At 39.2% G+C, this 22848-nt stretch overlaps 2 protein-coding genes across 2 annotated transcripts in view; one reads left to right on the top strand and one right to left on the bottom strand.

Moving 5' to 3' along the window:
• SLC18A2 (solute carrier family 18 (vesicular monoamine transporter), member 2) overlaps positions 1–11983 on the top strand; it is a 28625-nt gene extending 16642 nt beyond the window's left edge. Inside the window, exons 9-15 of the mRNA XM_009702849.1 lie at positions 3836–3931; positions 7373–7451; positions 7689–7740; positions 8191–8254; positions 8506–8625; positions 9189–9322; positions 11873–11983. Of these exons, the coding sequence (XP_009701151.1) occupies positions 3836–3931; positions 7373–7451; positions 7689–7740; positions 8191–8254; positions 8506–8625; positions 9189–9322; positions 11873–11983 (656 nt within the window). The remainder of the gene's footprint in view (positions 1–3835; positions 3932–7372; positions 7452–7688; positions 7741–8190; positions 8255–8505; positions 8626–9188; positions 9323–11872) is intronic.
• Positions 11984–17785: 5802 nt separating this feature from the next.
• Positions 17786–22848, bottom strand: part of PDZD8 (PDZ domain containing 8) — a gene marked incomplete at its 5' end in the record, with an annotated part of 5649 nt that continues 586 nt past the window's right edge. Inside the window, 2 exons of the mRNA XM_009702848.1 lie at positions 17786–19983; positions 22308–22470. Of these exons, the coding sequence (XP_009701150.1) occupies positions 17786–19983; positions 22308–22470 (2361 nt within the window). The remainder of the gene's footprint in view (positions 19984–22307; positions 22471–22848) is intronic.

Raw genomic sequence — 22848 nt, 5'->3', positions numbered from 1 at the left:
CAGGAATGGACTTTGTTCCAATTTTCTAACACATCTGTATGACTTTCAATTTCTGTAGCTATTCTCTTCTCTGAAGCTGTTTCAGCTCATGTTTCGGGGCTCTGTAAAGCAGCCTTAGAGCCCCAAAGTGGTGAAGCAGACTCAGGGATGGGTAGCCTGGAATCTGGGCAGTGCATGTCAGAGAGACCTTATCTTTACTGCCCTGGCTTCTTTTGCCTCTTCCTTCCCTCCACGTGCTTGCAGGCACTGCCCGTGCCTCCTGTTTCCCCTTCCCGTCTTCAATCCAGTGCAACTGAACACAACAGGAGGCAGGGAAAGGATGTCTGGAGGGGCAGAAACACGAAGACCCTGCTTTATTTCCTTTGCAGACCAAATTTAGTTTTCTGAGAGCTGAACGCCAAATACCAACGATAAATTCAGCCTTTTTTCTGGCCTATGAGTGCACATCACTTCATTTGAAGCTTTCTTGATGCACCAGGAATACACTGCTTAAATGATAATTGCTTCAGTTCTGAAGCTGTTGCTTTTTTACAGTGAACAGGGTCTGAAAGTTTCATTTGCTGTCCCTTACCCCAAGGAGTTTGGTATTTTTCCTTGCTTTATTTTCTAAGATGGGAACTTCTGATCCTGATGCTAACAAGGAAGGGTGGGTAAGTGGTTGGTTGGGATGGCAGAGTTAACTCCGTGCTCTGACATCTTGGGGCAATCAGTCAGGGCACCATGCCACATTTCTCCATATCTAAGCAAGGATAACATGTCTTCGCTTCACAAGGATGCTGTGAATGTAGAGGTCCCACACTGTGTACAATATTCAGGTACAATGATTAGAGAGGAGAAGGTTAAAAGTCCCGTTGGGTTTGCACTGCTCAGGGAGATTACAGGTTTTGAATGGGTTTTAAGGCAGTTAACCACCTCAAAAAACTGACTGCATCTCTAGTGGGCTGACTTGTTAACCGCCAGTAAAAGCCAGGGACATTTTAGGCATGCTGCAGCTGGGCTAACAGTTTCAGTGTTTCTTGCACTCTTGATTTAGGTACACTAATTTCATGGTGTAAATTCAGATTCAATCTCCTGAGTGTGCGTCATACGCTTGAGTCATCACTGTTTGTGTTCTCAAAGTACAAGCACTTTCTGACCAATTTGGTTTATCTATAGCACAATATTACTCTTTAACACAAAATGTCTTGAACTCAAGCATGGAGTTCCTCTCTCTTCTTTCTGAAAGCATAGCTTTTTCCCTTGATAAACCCTGGTTGCCTGTGAGTTAATAACGTTGACTGTCACAACAGACAGGAGGCCACTGCTCTCGTTCACTCACTCTGTATCGCAATCCCTATGGCTGGTCCTGGTGACCTTTGGTGCCAGCAATAGCTATCGCAGGATGCGCTGTGGCCTCTCCTGTTGAATGTGCACCCACCAGTCCAGGTGGGGAGGTCACAAAGATGTGGGCATCAGAGGGACAGGACAAGGGGAAACTGCTGACATGGAAACCTCTGCAGGAGAAAAGAAATGTGAGCAAATACAGACTCTGCCTCCTATGTGGATTGTGTCAGAGGTGATGCTTCAAAGCCAGTGCCATCAGTACCCACTGACCCAGGCAGAAGAAACGTTACTGACGTGTTTTGTCACTGCTGGTAGGAGCTCAGCGAATGAAGTCAGCGGCATTCTTGCAGCCAGATCTCACTGGCATGGATTAAAGAAACATTAGGTGCTACTGGCTGACAAAGTTGCACGGCCAGATGAGTTAGTTTAAACTATTTGATTCAAAAATGAGAGTTGAGACAGATATCATCACGAGCACGTGGGCTCTTGAGAAGGTGTGCGACAGCTTTTCACTGGGTAACTGCTTTTTCACAGAAAAATACCAGTGATGTCTACGGTGCTCTGCCAAAAGCTGAGAGGGATCTTGGCTGCGGAGACGGGATTCAGCTGGAGGGCTGCAATTGCACACCTTCTGGCCAATGCAGGATGTTTAGTCTGTTTTAAAGAAGAATACAGGATTTATGCCCTTGACATATGGCCCTTTAAAGAAAGGTCAGCTCCATGCAAGGCAGAGGGGAGCAGGGGTAGATTAACTCCCTTTGGGGACGCTTTGCTAAGCTAACAAGGTCTTTATTGGACTTTGCCCTGAATTTACAGCGTACCAGCTCAGGCTCTCACTTTTCTCTTGGGGTACATCCTAAAGATTTGCAGTACTTTTTTCACCATATACCTGAGTACTTTGGTAAGCTCTGGTGACGCCTCCTGACCTTCTGAGAAGTAGATGCCACTCACATGTGCATGCACACCTGTTTCTTATTTCTTTGTGAAGTTTGTTAAGAGTAGAATAAGACCTTTGCTATTTAAGCCATCTCAGTTAGAATGGCCTTGCATCCTCTGGCTGCACTTTGTGTAGCCTGAAATGTTTTTTTCCAGCACCAAGGAAGCCGCTTGAGCGTGGTTGATTTTTGGCTGGGAAGAGGGCAGCCCCGAGGTGTTTAGCTGGGGCTCCTTACAGACACTGTGCTAGTGGGAGCTTGCACCAGAGTGGAAAGGTTAGCTTTAGATCTAACCTTTCATCTTTAGGGTAAAGCAGTGCTGAACTGTTGCTCCTTGCCCCGGGAAGGGAGTAAGCCAGCTAGCCTACAAGTTCATTCGAGGAATCATGCATACACAGTTTAATACACTCTGACAGATTTGAGCAAAGAATGACATCGGTGCTCATTTTGTTTTGAACTGTATGATGAGGAACTTGTTCTAGGAGAAATGTTTCTCTGGCCTCAGACAAATTAAGCTGCTTTTTTTTTTAAAAAAAAAAAGTAAAATTTGGATAGTAAACAACTGTAAGAGTCTAGAATATTTTCCTAAATTTCAGAGATTGTAAATAACAGGAATGAAAGTGGGAACACAAGTTTGAGGTTGTCACTTCTAACAGTGGCTCCAAACTCCCTTGAAAGCCATTTTGTAAGGGATTAGCAGAGGGGACGTGTCCTGTTGCCGTGCATTAGGCTTTGACTGCCTCAGGGTCTTTTGAGTCAGTGGGAAAGGCATGCTGAATCCAAAGAAATACCATGGGGTTTAATAATCCCTGCACTAAAGCTGAAGTGCAATACTGAGGGTAGATGAACTTGACACAAACCCACTGGAGCCTGGATCTGCAGGCAGAGCTGAGCTGGGCAAGACTGAATCAGCACTTCCACCGCTTGTTATCCTTTGCGTCTGGGTGACTAAAGGTCCAGAAACTCAAAAGAGATTTGGAAGCATTTGAAATTCATAGGACTGGGCAAGCTGAGCCAGACCCATGCTTTGCTGCATGGATTTACTGGCTGCTAGCTATAGGATCTCCATACAAAATTCCCTTTTGTAGGGGACAGACAACTCTGTGGTTGTCTCTTGGTATTTTTAGGATCAAGACCTCCACGTCTCGTCATAGTCATTCTCAGATGACGGAGGCATAGGGTCAGAGCCTGGGCCTCTCACACAACAGGGCTCCGGTTTGGCCCCAGGAGACTAGACAGACCAAAGGACTGTAGTTTTAGCTAATCATTTGTACAACAGTCAGACCTCATGAACTTTCTAAATGTCATCAAGCTTACTGCAGATTTTCACATTATGAAAGTAGCTTAACCTTTATTGTAGAATTTCTAGGAGAACAGAAACACATAGAAAGTCTTCAGTGATTTTTAAATTCTGTTCTATTTAACATTGATCAACCTCTGATGCATGAAAAACAGGACTGTAAAAAGCACAATGTCTTATGTAAAAGCATCCATTCTTTGCGTGACTTTTTGTTCATAGTCAAAAGAAATAATTACTCCTACTTCCCCCCCCCCCTCCCCCCGCTTCTTTCTTCAAGGATCAATCTGCTTTGCAAACATGGCGATTGCTATGCTTGAACCAGCTTTACCCATCTGGATGATGGAGACCATGTGTTCAGAAAAATGGCAGCTTGGTAAAGTACAGTATATTATTTGCATCTTTGTATTTTGTCTGATGATTGCCTCAGTTCTGGTCCTGTTAATGATGGTGTCCTTATATGCTTCAGGGTAGTAATTTTTATTTTGTTTTCCTATCTTTAAATTGTCAATTGCAAATTGCAAACATTGATCTCTAAGAAAAATAGACAGTGGATTGACGTTTTTGCAATAGAAGCTCCAGTAAGGGGCAACACTCATATTGCAAGGAGAAATAGATGCAGGCAGCCATGGCACTGTGCTTGTCCCGGCTCCTTTGGGAGCCCCAGCAGCGGATCTGGCAGTGAGTGTTGGCTGGGGTGGCTGCAAGTTGCCCGTTGAGTCGCAGAGCCAGCTCAGCAGGGCAAAACAGTTTGTTTGGGGTTTTTCCCAGAGGGAATCCATCCTCAGCTCGTGGTTTGAATGGGCAGGAGCAGCCAGCCACAGAAATCTGCAGCAGGTGCGCTAGGTTTGATGTAGAGCGTGCTTATGCCAACATATACTCCTTCCAGGGCTGCTCCTGGTAACATGTGGGAGAAGGATAGACTTTACTTAAAATGTGGCCACCAAGGATGTCAAGAGCACTTTCCGTTGAATTTGATAGATTTGACACCCTTTCAGTGGTTGCTTAGTCATCCCATTCAACAGAAAGCAATGGGAGAGCCCCAACTTGGACCACCTTATAACCTGTGACAGGGATACAGTCTCGGGACAGCAGTGTCCACAGGCAAACTGGGAATTTATCCCATGTATCAAGTTAGACTAGAGAGTAAAATTGAGGCTGTTACTTTTTTCTTTGAGGTGAATGGGGCGGGCGGGGGGGGAGGAGAAAATGGACTAACTTCCAATGAGTGTCAAAGTGTGCGGGAGGTTGATGTGAATGATTTTGGGAGCATGTTGCCTGGCCCTCGTGTGCCACAATGCATAGTGCTGATCCTGTGCATCAATCTAACTGATGTTTACCTTTTTATTAGTTTGTAGGAAAGAGTTACCATTATAAATACAACATACAGCTATTTGATAAAGTTCATGAAGTGTTCGGTGCTGTGACATTTCATGAGGGTATTTTTTAATATCAATATACGGCATTTGAAAGAAAAAGAAAAATCCTTCACGAAAATGATGTTCAGCTAGCATCTGACTAATATCCCTACTCTATGTTAACGTAGGTGTCCCTACACCGTACAGAAAGCACAGACCTTAGTTCGAATTAATGCAACTCAGATCTAGGGTGGCCATAGGTAGCAATCCTTAATGTGCTGCTTTACTGTTGAACATGGTAATGACTGCTAGCCTGTAATGCAGCAAAATTAACACACAAACTTGGATATTTTAAACCTCACAAAGAAACATTGCTTATCTACCTCCCTCAGTAGAGTTTCATATTACTGGTGCAATGGAAACGAGATTTGTAAATCTCTTAGTTGAATAGACATTCCTAGAAGGAAAATATCAATTTTAAATTAAGACTAATTTTACCCCTTAATGATATAAGTAATTGACTCCATTACGCTTTGTCTGATTTGACAGCATTAATTAAAGTTTTTAAGCCTCTTAAATTATATCTTGAACTGCAGGGTTTTAAGCAAATGATTATCTTATGCAATTTGGAGATCCAGCTGTTCGAAGCATGATCTGAAGAAGGTATAAAGAACCTTGATTTGATCAAATAATGTTACTGTATATAAAGCTTATTTAGAAAATTACGGTTCTGCTTCAGTATACCACAGCTTACACACCAACCTGCAAGTCCTATTTAACAAGTCTTTGTAGTATTTTATTATTTTTTTTTTACAGCTGTCAAGGTCTGCTACGTGTGACTATTGGGTGTAAACAGATAGCTCCAAGCAGTACCAAAGTAGCTGCGGTTAGACAGGTGAAAATGTTTCCCCAGCATCACCATTGTAACCCACAAGGATTTTAATCACAGGATATTGCTGTGCTAAAAATTCCCTCTCGATTTTTTTTTTCTTATGAATATCAGAGAGATAGGAAGAACTATGAATAGGCAGGAAATGAGAAAATCTGTGTTGCCTTGGTGAAAGACCAGGAGCATATACACTTAAAGGAGATGGTTTGATTGTGTACTGTAATGTAATCTGAATTACCTGATCTAACAGTGACCAAATCGAAGGTTTGTCGTGGCATGTGCTAGTTTATCAGACTTTCCCAGTTTTGTCAGGTTTTCCAGTTTTATTTTTCTTAAAACAGCACAAAATTGAACAGGAACAACAGAAAAATACTATGTGTTACTTCTGGCAAGACACATGAACTATTCATCACCGTTGCACCAGGATCCAGCATCAGGCACAGCCACCCTGTTCCTCTGCCTCTCAGATATTTTTCATATGATGTCTTCTTCTCGAGGGCAGTCCCTGCTCTCACCCTGCATCATCCTCCCTGGTGCTCTCCAGGCAGCCGAGGCAATGGCACACCACGCTCTCCCTTCGCATTTCTTCCCTGGATATTTCCCCTCTGGCTGGGTCCTGCCCTGCCACTTATGTGTAGGGAGAGGATGAATCCTCAAGTCCAGACTGTAACTGGCTTTTAAACCAGAGATATTTCTGTCCACCGTGCAGCCAGCATCTACTTCAGATACAGCCGCTGCTGTGGAAACCTCAAGACTAGAAAAAAACTGCTGGTCCCAACAGTATGTTTTTCCAAGTGGATGTGGGGGAGATGGGAAGGTCCGGGTACCCTCCCATCAGGGTCAGAAGGAATTTACCTAGGTGCCCTCATCTGCAAGTCATTACAGATAATTAGTTTTTAAATTTGAACCAATAACTGACTTAAAAATTAACTTTTACTGTAAATATATTGGCTAAATAATTTCAGAACCATGTTTTAAAGTGTTGGGTTTTTTTCACCTTTACATTATTGATATAAGCTCGACTTGAGTCGCTGCCTGACCAAGACCCATACCATGGCATTACAAACTCACTTGTAACACGAGGCCTCATGGCATTGAAGGCTTGGAGGGGGACCATGACTTGCAAAGCCACTGCAGCAGTCCTGCTGTCCCCTCCTCCGGAGGGATTCACCCACCCCTGACCCCTCTGGGCTTGCTGCATGTGCTGAGCATATGCTCCATAAGCCTTGCAACTGCACAAGAGTTGCTTTCCTTGACCTATCCCAAAGCTTATTGTAGTTAGATATAAACTTTTTGCTCTTTGTTGTTCTGTCCCCTCTCCCATACCAGTTCTTGTAGCTGATGCTGAAAAACTCTTTTCAAAGGTCTCACATCACTCCCACATTTCAGAGATGATGTCCTTAGATTTCATGAGAAGGCTGCAACAAACCGGATATTTGATTCCTTGGGCTATGCACAAGGACTCTATTAGATGCGTTCAAATCAAAATTGCAGTGTCTGGAATTTATTAGTTTCTTCTGACACTTCACTCAGATCCCTGCTGATAAAACATCTCATTCGTATTTTTCAGGCGTTGCTTTTATTCCAGCTAGTATCTCTTATCTCATTGGGACTAATCTTTTTGGGATACTTGCACACAAAATGGGAAGGTATGCTTAATTTAAAAATACTAATAATCTTGCATTCTGTTCTTGTACCATTTCCAGTGTTTTCCTATTGATAGTGGAAATTATTAGAATTTGTTCTATAGTAGCAAAATCGCTTTTTTGAGCATGTTGCTACTTTGGTTGTGTAACTTGGCACTTCAGACATGACTTTGAAACATTCAAGATCAGCTCTAACATCTCGGTATCATCAGTCTCTGAGTGATGTTTCTTCTTTGATAGGTGGCTTTGTGCTTTACTCGGGATGCTAATTGTGGGAATAAGTATTTTATGCGTAAGTAGAAGATCATGTATCTTTCAAAACATCTAAATGTTTGTGTGTTCATCTTCAAATATGTGCTTCCCCATGAGATTTTGCTGAAGTTTCTGCTTTATGATACTTTATTAAACAATGTGTAGTTAATTGGTTCCAGATTAGAGTTTTGAGTACTTTCAAATTTCAGTGTTTCAATTATTTTAAAGATAACTGGCTCTGAAAGGAGGAGGATGGTCCTTTTTTTGAGCTGTCACTCCACAGTTTATTCTTGCTCATAGTAGTAACTGTGTCAGTGGTTTAAGGGCATGATTGTCTGAAATGGTTGCGCAGTAGAAGGATAAAACTCTAACTCTCACATCTGTACAAAGCGTGCCATAACTACCTGGAGAATTTATCTTAGAAAAAGAAAACTAACCTCATTAGCATGTGCAGTGTGACATAACTAACTGCCTGAAATTTCCTTTATAGGTACCATTTGCTAAAAATATTTATGGGCTCATAGCACCAAATTTTGGAGTTGGATTTGCCATTGGTAAGAAAAATTACAATGACTTCTTATAGCCGCGTATACATCTTTACTGTGTCTGAGATCACTTATGGACATGTATAGACCATAAAAAGCACAGATCATAATACAGTCTATTTTTACACAAATCTTTTGCTTATTTAAGAACAAGCATCCTTTTAGTTGCTTTTACAGCCCTTTTAGCATGTAGTTGGCCAAGTCATTAAAAATAAAAAAAAAGCCAGGATTTTCCCGAAAAATGTTTCCCTCCCTCCCAGGAATGGTGGACTCCTCCATGATGCCAATTATGGGCTACCTCGTAGATCTGCGTCATGTATCAGTCTATGGCAGTGTGTACGCAATAGCTGATGTTGCCTTTTGCATGGGTTTTGCCATAGGTAAGTCCAGCCCTTTTCCTGCCTACGATGTACAGTTAAGAAAAGAGAATATGTTACGATGCCAGGTGTGAATCCCAGGGGCATCTCAGGCTTTATGAGCAGGGCTTCTTATTTTGGACTAGAAATGAAAGCAGAGGGTATAGTCTTCGGCATCTGCTCCCCTCCTCTGCCACAATGCCATGCTCAGCCTTATTAGCTGTAAGAGGCTTGAAGGTGTCAGGCACTGAACACAAAGAGAATATCCCTAGGAAAGAGGCCTTGGGAACATTTAAAGCTACCACCACAGCTGTGTTCCTAATAATCTGCGAGGGGAATAATTCCCCACTGACCCCCTGCCTCCTTGAGTACATGATACAGATGCCCCTTGGAGCATCTCTAATTTCTTCAATGAATGTGGAGTATGGAGCCAGGAAAGGTTTATGTTGTAATTACAAACATGCCTTTACATTCCTCAAATCAATTTGTAAAGCAGGAGTTTTTATATAAAATTACTGTTCTTTCAAGTGACACTTGCAAATTTTGTGTCTGAGCAATCTTCAGAAAAGGGTTTTTATTTATACCAGGTCCCTCTGCGGGTGGTGCCATTGCGAAGGCCATTGGATTTCCATGGCTCATGACAATTATAGGGATTGTGGATATCCTCTTTGCTCCCCTGTGCTTTTTCCTTCGAAGTCCACCTGCCAAAGAGGAGAAAATGGTAAGCATAACGTGGTTTCTGTCTATGTTTTTATTTTTGGCTTTTTTTTCAGTGAAACAAATGATAACTCCTTTCTGCATCTTTGCCTCTAACTTCCCCAAAATGGGACCAGCACAGTTTGTTTCACCCTCATGCATCATCTTTGGAATGAATTCCCCGTTTTTTTAATGTCCAAGATGTATAAAGAAAAGGTTTTTATTAGTTACGTTTTACAAAGTCACTAATTTGATTATCATGAAACAGGGTCCAGCAGACATTATCTGCAACAGCCTACACTGTGGTGGAGTCAGTATAAAAGGCATTTTTGTCTACCTCGAAGTGCCAGAACTGTATTGACAAATTTTGTTTTATTCTTCTGTGTGCCTCAACCTTTTTTTTTTTTTTTTTTTTTTTTTTTTTCCCCATGGTCCTCTAGGGTATATTTTGCATCATATTTTTTTTTCTTCCTCTCCTTCTTCCTCCATACAGATCACCTGCCCTTACAAATTAATGACTTCCCTTATCCTGTCTGTACCACTGGTCTTATCCTGACTCTTATTTTTTAACATAACTTTGCCAATTAGGTGATTTTCTAGGGCAGTCAGTGCTCCCCAGCCACTGTATGGTGCGTAAGAAGGATGATGCTTGGCCAAATCACCATCTTGCCCAGTCCTCTGGGTACCTAGGGCTGAGTCTCAGAGCAGGCAAATCTGTTATGACACATCCCTAAAATTAGGGACTGAGACCTAAGTCAAAAGTGACACTGATTAACAGCCTCTAACAGACTGTTTTCCCATTGATGTTCACATTTGCTCTCCGAGTAAATGTAAAAGTCTACTTTCCACAAGACCTGGAGTGAGGAGTTCCCCTGCTTGTCCCCTGAGTCCTGCTCCAGGACACCCACAGATTTACCTGCAGGAACATTTTGCTCCTATTGCTCACTGTTTGCTTAGCCTGCCATCCCCCCCAAAAAATAAGATACATGCTTTGGTAGTCCTTTTCCTTCATTTCCTCTCCTATATCGTTCTCCTCTCTCCCTTCTTTTGCCATTTTGTAGCGCAATTTGCCCTTTCATATAACGTCCTTAATCTGCTCCCCTACTCTGCTACTTGCACGGCTTGCTGTTCCTATAGATTTACACTACGTTAGGTTCAAAAGTCCTCTTGCTGCAGGAGGCGATCCATTGCTTTGCTCACAAAGTTTCCTCTGCTCAGCAAGAGGATGGGAAGCTCCCAAAGGAATTACAAGGCAGTGCAGTCAGTAGGCAGAACCATCCCTGTTGTCATTCCAGAGCTGGGAAAATCCTGGAAAACAAGTACCAATCTCTGGTGCAACATCCGTCACCACCTGTAGGGCTAGCCCACCCACTACTTCATCCTCGCTCTTGCTGAACAAGGTGGACTTGGGCCCAAAATGTAGTTGCTAATTGTTTATTCGAGTGAAAAGAAAATGTAATGTTTGCATGGCCATGGTCTTACTATGCAGCCCCCCATCTCTGCAGGGTAAGGACAGCACCTGCTGCGGATCCTGCTCACGCTTTGTTCTGGCATGAACAGAACAGCAGGTAGAAAAAAAAATGAACCTTGCTGAAATGGTGGCGTACATGAGGCCAGAGACCTTTCGTTTTGCACATATTTGGACTGCAGAATCCTGGAGATTCCAGATAATCCCTTGTCATGACCTTTGCAGACTTCACTGATTTTAATTTTTTTTTTTAATGTTTTTTTTTCACATTGACTAAGGCTGAGGAACAGAAAGGAAAAAAAAAAAAAGCTGCTGTTGTTTGCTAGAGATATGAAGTTTATTGTGTGCTTCCCTGGTCACTGACAAGGTTTCACTTGTGATGACTGAAGGGACAGGATCTCTTTCCTTTAAATGCCAAGTGACTCCTATTCCCAAAGTGGCTTGTGGCAGTGAAGTGATTGCCATTTCTTTCGGGTTTGAAAAGACTCAAAAGGAGAGTTGCTAATTTGTGCTCTTTGCGTAATTAATTTAAACCCGAACTTAATCACATTCAACACGAAGTATGCTACACAACTGCTCTGAGTACAGACTGCATTATTATTCATCCAAAAAAATGTGATATTGTAGCTGGCCCCTAACTCTGATAATCACTTTTAGCTTGCCGTGGGTGTCCAGTCGCAATATGTGGACCAGCACTCCCAGCAGAGCCCAGTTACGCTGTTCTGGAGCTCCAGAGAAAGGGGTGGGAAAAGAAAAGCTGGTGAGGGTGACTCAGCTTGAGGTAATAGGACTCTTCTTGCTCATTCATCCAGCTTTTAGATAGAGATTAAGTACAAGAGAAAGAAATTACTGTAACTGGAGAGCAGGTAGACATGTTTCAATTCAATACATGGGCTGAAATACTGGTTCCAGTAAGGTAATAAAAATTTGCTGGTGATGTCTTTAGGGCCAAGATCCTACCTCACACAGATGTATGGACTTGATTTACCCTAATTGAAATCAGTTTGGGTTCTACTTTCAGGGCAGAGAGGTGAACCCCTGAATGGTGGATGCAGCTGTCTGGATACCAAGCAGAAATGCTAATATTCACTCTCTGTTTTCTTTTAGGCAATACTCATGGATCACAACTGTCCTGTGAAAACCAAAATGTATACCCAGAACAACATCCAGTCCTACCCCATAGGTGATGAAGAAGAAGAATATGAAAGCGATGAATAACATGAAAAGCTATATAACATGTTTTGGTGTACAAAACGCAGTGTTTCATGTGAAACATCTCATCCAGAAATAGGTTTTAGTTGTACTGTACATTTAATGGTGAAACGGTCAAAAACCCCAAAGGTACATTATTCATTGCCCATGGTTATAAAGCAGACTCCTAACCGCCTTGTAAGAGGGGGGAAAAGCTTTTATAGAGGATTTGTATAGTGTTAATCTTTATTTGTGTATTTAATTTTATTGAATATTACACTATATTTTTTATTAAATGTGTAGTATAAATCTGTATAAACATGTGAATTGTAACTATTTGTTTTTTAAAGTCAACTCATTGACATACAGTATTTCATATTTTGTTTGGAGTCAGAAGTTACTGTCAAGAGCTTGGGTCTTTCTTCTCTAATTGGAAGGGGTGGGGGAAAGCAAAGCTCAAAAGAAAGCCTACCCCATTCGCATCCTTTTGAATTGCACCCTTGTAAGCACAGTGAGAGGAGCTGAAGGTTGGAATTCAGAGTGTGGACATCGTTATCACTTTTTTCATCAACTTTAGGTCATACATTAGTAAAATAAAAGGCATAACTACTTTGCTGATTTAAAAAATGAACTCTCCCTGAACCACTCACGGAATGTTGGGGAAAACAACAGTATTTTACACTCATCTGTTTATTGATACCAGTACTATTTAATGAAGTTTTAATTTGTTCACCACTTGTGCAGTATAAAGCCTCCAAAACACACAACACTGGGTAAACAAGTAGGTATGAACGTACACTGTTCCTTTCCCTTAAAGGGAATAAGAGCAGGGTGAAGACACTTCTCACACATATCTCAACTTTATTTTAGATGCATCTTAAGTGACTGGTTAAGAAAAGCTGCAGTATCAGTGTTTAGGATGTACTGAAAGTAAGCTGATAACATAAGCAGTTCAAACAAAACCCAAAAATGCATTTCACATGCATTTGCAGACACATCTAGAAATTCAATATATATTTATTTTTTTAAAATGAGTTAAAACATCAGCTTTGCTAAAACTAATGAAAAAAATGACCAGTTTGTTGCCAGTATCTCTTAATATTTGGGGACACAGTCTAATACAAGTAAAGCACTGTATCAGGTAGTTCCTACCCGCACTGAGAAAAATCAGACTTTGAAAGAAAGCATTTTAAAATGAATCTCAATGTCCTTATCAACTGTGGTGTATCTTTTAATTTGTACAATTAAAATCTTTATGTGCCTTCTTTCATGTAATTGCAGACATTTTATGTACTACAGCATAGATACTATGTTTACATATAGTTTTGTAAAGTGTATATACTATGGTCAGAAAATATGAAGAATATAGTGGATCAAACTTCAAGTATTGCTTTGTCAATAATTATGCATTCAGATCGCATTAAAATAAAGTTAGCTGAAAGAAGTTCATGATCTATTGTAATAAAGTAAAAATAAAGTAAAAAAAGAAAGAATTCCCCTCATGATTTGCCTTATGCATTCTGTTTTACTGTATACCGGCTAGGGAGAAAAGCCAAGATCTACTTCAGGTTGTGGGAAAGCACTCCTCATTTCTAGTCCATTTGTATCTCAGGACAAACATTTTCATGCAACTTGTTTAAGTAACTGCAATAGCTTCCAAAATCAGTCTGTCATGTGGCTGCTGGTTTGAGATTTAACTTTTGGGAAATCGGTACGGCCAAAATGTGCAGTACCAGGCAACGGCCCTGTCTGTTCTTTAAATAAGGGTGAAGATTCTGACAAGACATCATAGGAGGCTTAAATGGTGTGAAAGGCCAAGCAATAGGTCCTACAGCTGATCTGAAAAAATCCGCTTACAGATTTTTGTAGTGGTGTATTTTCGATTGCATTCTTTTGTATGTATAACAGATGAAAATCCTTCCTTCAAGGCTGAGAGGTGTTTGGAGACAGACGTTAATACAGCATAAACCAAGATTCTGGCAGATGTTGAGTACTTCACCGCCACCGAATAAGTAACAATTGTGCAGACTGATGATTATTTATATTAGGTTCAGATTTCAATGTTGTAGATCATTTAGATATTTGAAACTTTGCCTCAAGAGAAGCTATTTTACTTAGCTTCACTGAACAATTCTGGTCAACATGAAATTGTTAATTCAATTAAATTTGAAACTAATATATCAATGTTAGAATTCTAAATTATCACACATTCACTTATTTGTCAGCTGATTAACCAATGTATTGCTTAAATTCACAAGGATAAAAGTAATGCAAACATAGCAACTTACATATACTTTAAAAAAGCACAGAATGGCTTACCTCATGGCTTGGTTTTGAACTTTTGAGCACATCAAAATTAAGGAAGAGTTCTCATTAATCTGCAACACAAAACGAGCATGAGAAGGAGGCCCAAGGACAGATTAACTGATCACATTCCTCTTCTGCAGACAGGAGCCAGGTTTCTACCGGGGCCTTATGGATGAGCGCCTTACCACGCTTTGCTCAGTAGACCCACACAGCTTCGTCTGGTTCCTCCATGCTCTTGCTCTGCTCCTGGTCCACCCGAAGTCAGAGGCAGACAGAATTAAGAGCCACGCAGACACCCATGTTTGGGCTCTCTATGTTACCTTTTCCCCCCAAAACAGATATTTAGGGATTATTCTACATTTTGGATTTTTGGAGGAATAATCAATCAAACCCTTTTTGCTGACTGTCAGGAAGTAACTTTAGTCACAGAAAATACACCAAAAAACCCCATTCTGCCCTGGAATAATTTGAGTTCTTCCATATTTTGATCTGTGCTGATTTAAGTGTGATAAAGTCACTTAATTAATTTGCTCCCACTAGCTAGTCCTCCCCTGCAGAAATAAAAACTTCCACATGTTTTATTTCAAATTTGAGGGGAGAAAAATAAGGATAGGGAATTATAAGGAAAAGCTGATTGGATAAAAAGGAGCTAGTAAGCAGTAAGGATTTGTTTAGTTATTATTCATTAAAATTTTCTGAAGGACAGGACAAGTCAGAAGAATTTTTCTTAGGCAATTTTTTCCCCTAATGTAACCCTGGCAGTAGTCACTATCACCGATACTGCTGTTCAATAATTATTCATGCAGTGCTTGGAGGTCTTAAAGCCCCACAAATATCCTTAGCATTTTATAAGATTCTCTAGCTACACAAAGAATCAACTGCAATTACCATTTTGAAAAAAAATAAATCTACTATTAAACAGTGTAGAACAAAAATAAATGCACATGTAAATAGAAAGAATGCATAAAAGCCCAATTAATTCAGCAATCAGTAGTTTTATTTAATGCAAAAATGTGTGTTTTTCTCCTTTAAAGTAGTGGCTTTAAATGATAAACTACTGCAATACAAATGTTTAAAAAAATATTAACACAATGCAAAGAAGTTGATAATTTAGCAAAACTATTTTATTAAAGCTTATTCTCATGATAAAATAATAGCCAACAAAATCATATTAGGCAGATCTTCTGCAAATGTGTGTAGCTGCCACCTATCCAGATATCATTAAGTCAAGATATTCTTGGTTTCTGTGGTATTCTTTATTTTCAGCTATTTACAGTCAAGCATGAAGCAAAGATTACATCAGGAATGTAGTATTACAATTTTCCCCTTGAGATTCATTGTTTATTGTAATTAATGCCAGATAGGAATTTATGTTTTCCTTCTTACCACTAAAATACAACTATTTTGCCCTTTTCCCATTCGGTATATTTAAAAATATTGCACTACGTTTAATTTATCTCTTACAATCATCATTAGCAATACTATACGAGGAAAACTATATCCAGCTTTTCTTGCCCACTGTATTACACAAGTCAATTTAGAACCATGAACGTGTCTTTGAAATCAGTATTTGCATTGTTTTCACAGCTCCTTCATGTGTACCAGGGTTTAAATGAAGTACCTGGATATATTTGAAAACCTCTATAGTAGTCCATAAGAGCAAACACTGATGGAGATTGAATGCAGATCACCACCAATGGTAAGCCACTGAGAAAATGAAGTGGGGAAGTCTTAATATGCATCTCAAGCAAGTATAGGTTAAATAACTTTTAGTCAGGGGAGCTAATTTTGTGCGATTATTTGCTGAAGCTTAATTTCAGAAGTGTCACATGCCTATTTTAGCATGGATAGTGTTTTCCATACATCAACTAAGTAAGTATCAACTGCCCAGAACTCACAAAAAAGTGCAAGTAGTTGTATGAGTGGAAGTAACCGTTTTGTTTAGGAGTACAAGTATGCTTTTCCATCTGTGAAAACCATTGCTTCTTAATTTTGCCCATCACAAAATAAACTAAGAAGCAAATTTAATGGAGAGGTACATTACAGACTGCCTGAAAATTTATATGAGTTATTTTACCGTCTTAGATTCAACTCCATTTCCACAAAGGAATTTTTTTCTACCACCAGTGATACCAGTAATAATGATACCAGTACCTAACATAGTACCTAAAATAAAGATGGTATTTTATACGGCAATTCTATACACAGAAGATGAAACAAAGACATGTTTACAGGAAATAAATAAGAACAATGGCCTTAGCCAGGTGATGCTAAGATCTGCAGTTTACACATAGCACAAGACCAGATAGTTCTTTTCAAAAGCTGCTGGCTGAAATTCTTCCTCATCTCTACTGGACTCACTGAATTTGACTCAAAGCATGTTATATACACTATAAGACATTTCTCTGACAAAGGTGATCCTTTTGCTCAGACCGTCTCTGCAGCCTGAGAAGCTGAATGCAACTTACCACTACGTGATTACTCAAAATTGTTGAGAGAACATGTTTAGCTATTTTGTAAAGTATTTTGTACCTTAAGCTTTCTGAAATGATAAAGTCTGCAGCAAAATATTAATTTTTTTTAAATTACTTAAACTGTTATTACATGCTTTTTCATAGAATGCAATGAAACCTCCAACTCTTGTGAAGAACAATTTTCCTTTATCAGGTTATCAGATAATACAACACTTAAACATATAATTCTGTTCTGTTAGGCAACCAGCCTCTTATCTTAAAAATATTCCCAATTAAATTATTATGCGATACTGGTATGTACTTTGATATCTATTCAATCAAGATATAATAGCCCAAAGTTCTAAGGAGGACTTTTTTTAGCATAGCATTACTGTATTTCACGTTAATTACAAACTATGAAAAGTTCTTGTATTTAACAAAAATATGGAAAACAAATGATATGCAGTATTAACTTTAGTAAATGTTAATAACAGACAAAATGAAAGACCTTTTGTTTGCTTTCATGATATGTTTGGCAAAAAATACACTACCTAGAAGACATACAATAAAACTGTGATCAACATTTTAAAGCCTGGTCCCTCAGTGACTTCTGTGTCAGTCATCAGCTTAGGCATGCAACAAGCTTATAATTTTTTCATCATACAACGGAAACTAAACATTTTGAAAATCCTGCCAGTTTCCTGTTGAAAATACTAGCTCAAAAAGAAAAAAATGGGGGGGAGGGAGGGGGCAAGTAATATATAAAGGACACCACACACATCAATGTGAAATGGTAAGGTTACATTAATTAGAAAAAATAAAAATAAGTTATTAAAAATAAATTTCCAATATAAACCCCAAAATGTAGTTTTAACCAGCCAGTTTAACAAAATGATGGTGCTGTAGCTGGAGAAGAACCATTATTAGCTGTACTCTTACACAAGCAAATAACTGTGGAGAGGTTAGGACATGTACATTATACCAGTGTTTTAATTTAATTTGTGTGTGTTTGTAATTAAGTGCAAAGTATTCTTTTAGTCCATTCCTTCAAAGGCTAAATATGTAAATATCAGTCTACTGATTGAGGTGGATCAACCGTTTCTTCCGATATGATGGTCAATGTTGGAGCCTCCGTCAGACTGACATCTTCGTTATCCATTTCTTCTGCTATATTGGGTTCTTCTGCATCTTTAGTCACCCTCTTGGACTGCCGCTCTAATGACATGTTCTCCAAAGACTCTATATCCTCAATGCCTGCTCTGTAGTGGATCATCAGCAGCGTAAGGGCCTGCAGTCTTTCACCCGACTTAACCAGTGCAGCAGAAATCAAAGCTTTTTTCCTTGCGTCGGTTATCTCTTTTTCTTCTTTAACAAGTGAATTATTATTTTCCAGCTCCTGGTCTATTTCATTCTGCAGCTTATCCAACATAAACTCTAATTTCTGAAAACGCTCCTCCGTAGGTAAACTTCTATAGAGATCACGTCCAATTTCTTTAACAGCAATGAAGACACTGTCATCTAGACCACCCTCCTTTCGGACCAACTTTATCCCAGTACTTGCTGCACGTTTTGAAGGACTGCTTGGCCCGCTGATTTCAGTATCACTACTTTCATTATCAGAAGTGTTTGGTGTGTGCTTTGGTGAAGGTTCTACCACCTCTGTTCCTTGCTCAGAAAGGCGAGCTTTGGGGACCTGACGAAGGTTTAACAACCGGGTGCTTGTATTGATGATATGCCTAGTCAAACCTGTAGTTCTGTTAACAGATTTAGACTCTGAATCAACACGAGAGGATGCAGCTTGGGGAGCTTCCTGTCCTTCTGCTCTACAACCTCCCACAGTTCGATCAAGTCGCTTTTCAGCTCCTACACAAAAGGGTGTCTCAGTTAGACATTTTTCTTGACATTTTTTATGGCAAACATAAGCACATAGCATGCACTGCGAAGCTGCTTTAGTCCATACTTTCTTTTTGCAGTAATCACACCAAGTTGGATTCTGAAACTGAGTATCTTGAAAGTTATGCTTGTTCTCCGTAAGAACAATTTGTCCCAAGTAAGGATCCTCTTTCTGAAGCGCACGAGCTTCTTCTTCCAAGTGACTTTCCCTTTCTTTCTCCAGGAGAAAGTTTGAATCATCTATTTCACCTTCTTTTAAATATTTGAAGTGTAAAGTCACATCACCATAACAAAACTTTTCATTGAATCCCTTATGGGTTGTCAAATTCCGCAATGCTGTTCTAGTGACTGCTGCTTTAGGTGTAGGAGCATCCAGTTTAACTGTTCTAATGTATTCCATTGAGGATGTAGCTATACAATCTAAAGCAATTTCTTCAAGTTTTATGCTTGCATATCCTAAGCAGATAAAACCACCTGCTTTGAAAGGGTCTCTGCACCACAGTGCAACATTAAGGTACTTATGGTATCCTTCTACTTCAAATAGACAGGAGGATGTTCTTGTCCTTGGCCATCGGCCTTGCCGGATTTTATAAGGAATTTCTGGTGATTCCCATGTTTGATGATCATCTCCACTATCTTTGTAACTACGTGCATTTTCTGAAAGTCCATCTTTCAATGTATCTTGTTTTGGTGCTGTTATTACTTTTGATACTGTTGGGTCTTCTATTTGGTCATTATTCTTTACTACTTTCTCTGTACATTTATCTCCATTATTTGTAGGTGGAGGTGGTCTCTCTGGTTTTTCAGAAGATACACCTCCAGTTTCTAACAGATTTTGAGTTTCACTAGGAGGCAAAATAGGCTTACTTTGTGGCCTAGGTGGCACAGGAGGCTTAGTACTGGATCCTTGTGATTGTTTACCTGATTGCTGTGATGCATCTGAACTCTCAATAGTTTTGGCTGTTGCCACTTTAGCTCCATCTTTTTGTTGTGTTTTTGATGTTGTCTGGTAACTTCCTAAATGTAGTTTTCGATTCAGAATTGGAGATATAGTTCCAAGTGGTTTAGCAGCAAGTATTACTACTGAACGTTTGGGACTTTGAGTTGTTGGCAGATCTTCTTTTTGGTCAGGTGATTCACAAGCTAAGTCCTCAAATTCTGAATCAAAATCTCTGTTATCAACATCAGCTGACAAACTAGCTTGGTCATCTTCTGACTGTGTCAAGAAAGCAGTATCTTCCAATTGTCCAAATCCATCCTGCAGTGCTGAACCATGCTGATTATACCCAACAGGCCTTTCATAAAAAACTAGAACTCTGTCCCCAGCCTGTCTAATAAGCTTCAACACTTGGACAGTTGATGTGATTTTAACACCTATTAAAAAAGACAAAAAATGTTAAATTTCAATTATAACAATCTAAATGGCCAAATATAGTCAACAAACATTCAAACTTCAATAATGGTAATAATACTGTTGGTCACTAACACAGGAAGTCAATTATGACAGAAAAGCTTAATTGAAACATAACAGATGGATCCTTTCCCTTTTATTCATACAAATATATCACTTCAGGAGCTGGAAAAGATACTAACATAAATACTCCAGTTTGCTGTTTGTTATTAATGCCATAATCTTATGGAGTAATGTTGATTTTACATGCTAACATTTTTAACCTTGGTCTTATTGTAAGTTTGGACTTTTCAGCAGCAGGTATTTAACAAATGATTCAAAAGAGATGGGTATCTTTAAATACAGTTATAATTAAAACAGAAAACAGGCTAACAAAGAAAATAGTTCCAATATGTTAACAAAATATAGGCATGATGCTACATTCCCAGTGTGGCTGAACAGTGAACTGAATCATCTTCCTCATCACAACTTTCAGAGCCGCTTGACAGTATCTCCAGTCTATGGTGAGATTCAACAAATTACATGCAAGCTAAAATATCTTAAAGAGCACACAGTCCAAATAAAGTCATGCAGGGGGTCATGTAAAAATGACTGTTCCCTTGTTCTAGAGCAATCATCAATGGCCTGTTTGAAGCTACACACAACCCTTTTAAATCACTGGTGCAATGCAATGGTGATTGAGGCAGTACCTAATCACAGTAACTCATTGTAGTGGTTAAGCTCTGGTCTGTAGAACTTCTCAGGGAAAATCTTAAAAACAAACCCTAATACGACTGTGCTAGCAGAGAGTTTAAGCAGTTCATGTTATAAGTGTATAAAGTTCTATCTTCACAGTATTACAACACATTAACTCTTCCATAGTATCTTAATGACTTACTAGAACCAAATATAAAATTACTTTACCTCTTATTTATACAGCTAATGTTCAGAGAAGAAATGTGCCTGCTGTCACATGCAGGGATATTTGGGATAGCTCATAATCACGCAGTTCTTTCTGCATTTCTCTCTCTACCAACACGATGAAGATAATCTCCAAATTCACAATATAACCCTAGCAGAATTTCTTTTACCATTCTTCCCGTAGAGTGATTTCAGTTTACATTTATCAGTGGTCCTTATGCTTATTTCTAAAAGTCTTATTTATATACAGTGATATATCTACTCTTTTTTTAGTTTTTATAGATCCCTGGACAGTACCCAAACCCCAACAACTTAAACTAAGCTACTCATGGTTCCTACTCCATGATGTTTTATTTAGTCCCACAACATCCAGTAGAATAGAAAATATTACATTATTTCTTAATGATTATAAACAGGTTCCTATCTGCTCCTTCCACCAAGTTGATTAGCCACTGTTCTTGTTAATGGTTTATTTGTCCTTCTGTCCGCTGCCATATTGTGTAGGTGCCCTCAAGTTCTCAAGTTTAAATAAGTAAGATTTCTGGTATCAGTTTCTGATTACGGTTTACGATTACGATCCTGTTCTCCATTGGTGACAGGGTCCATATAAAACAGAAGCATTCAAGCCATATCTGGAGATGGTCTAATTTAAAATTGTAGAATATAAAGTAAAATCAATCCACTTCATAATGCCTCAGGACTTCAACAGAATCTTTATTTAAAAAAAAAAACAACAACAAACCAAAACAGTGCCTTGCCCCACAAAAGTCAAGGGTAACTTTTTGCCTCAATGCAGCACTTATCTGACAGCTATGATTCGGCCAAAGTCTTCAAATAAAAGAACTACTACTTAGAGTAGATTTCTAAATAATATTTAGGCTCCTACATGTCAGAGCTCACAAAAATTGATACTAAAAGTATAAAAATACTATCAAATACTCAGCAGACCTTCTTGGGTCATTTTGACATTTCAGACAATTACTCTGGTAGTCAAAAACATGTTTATACTACTTGTTCCATACTCTGTTTAGTACCTTTAGGTTCAAGGCTGAGTATGCAGGCCTAGGATGTAAAATACTACAGTTTTCTTTGTAAACTAAGCACATTTTATAACATCACTGGAAGGAAACTAAGTAGAGAACCTCACAGCATCACTCTTAGAGTAGTTAAAACATATTTACATTCAAATGTATTTTGGAATAAAGAGCAAATAAATATGCAAGAAAATTAATCGAGTGAATGATAACCTTAACTGGCCATAAATACATAAATGTTAGTTTTTATTATGAGCGCCAGGCATAACTGTAATTGTTGAGAAAGGCAGTCTCACAAATGTCCTCCCAGTTTGCAAGGTAACAATTATTTGGAAAGTTGACATGTTACTCACTGCCAATTGCTAGAAGTCTGTCTCCTCTCTGTAGATCAGCAGCTGCAGCAGGTGAGTTTGGAGTCACAGTTTCAATGACAACGTGCCCTGCATCTTCTTCCTTGGACTGCACAAGGCGGAGCGTGAGCCCAACGCTTTGCAGATTCCCTTTCACTAGTTCTGCCTAGAGAGAAAATTATTAGGATTTAAGAATACGTTGATTAAGCTGACTGGAAGGATTAATGGTTACTAACAATTGTTTAAATAAAATTATACAACTGATATTATTTTAAAAATTACATTAGGACATCCATTGACTTCATTAAGCAGATTAGCACATAACAGATTAACTGTCTGCCAATCTAGTTTACACTTTTGGAGAAAGATGGAACCAGACATCACCAGTTCTGAAGAGTCAAATACGCCAAAATTCGACAGCAGTGCAAGGAATTGTCAGAAAAAAAACCATATCTATAAAAAAGTGTATGTGTGTACACATCTGTTCAATACTTTATATACAATTAATAACAACACTGAACTAACCTACGCTAATACAGATCAG

This window comes from Cariama cristata, unplaced genomic scaffold, assembly GCF_000690535.1.
Source record: "Cariama cristata isolate BGI_N322 unplaced genomic scaffold, ASM69053v1 scaffold5556, whole genome shotgun sequence".
Lineage (NCBI taxonomy): Eukaryota > Metazoa > Chordata > Aves > Cariamiformes > Cariamidae > Cariama > Cariama cristata.
The sequence above is the reverse complement of the archived record's forward strand: the minus strand, read 5'-3'. Positions and strand labels throughout refer to the sequence as shown.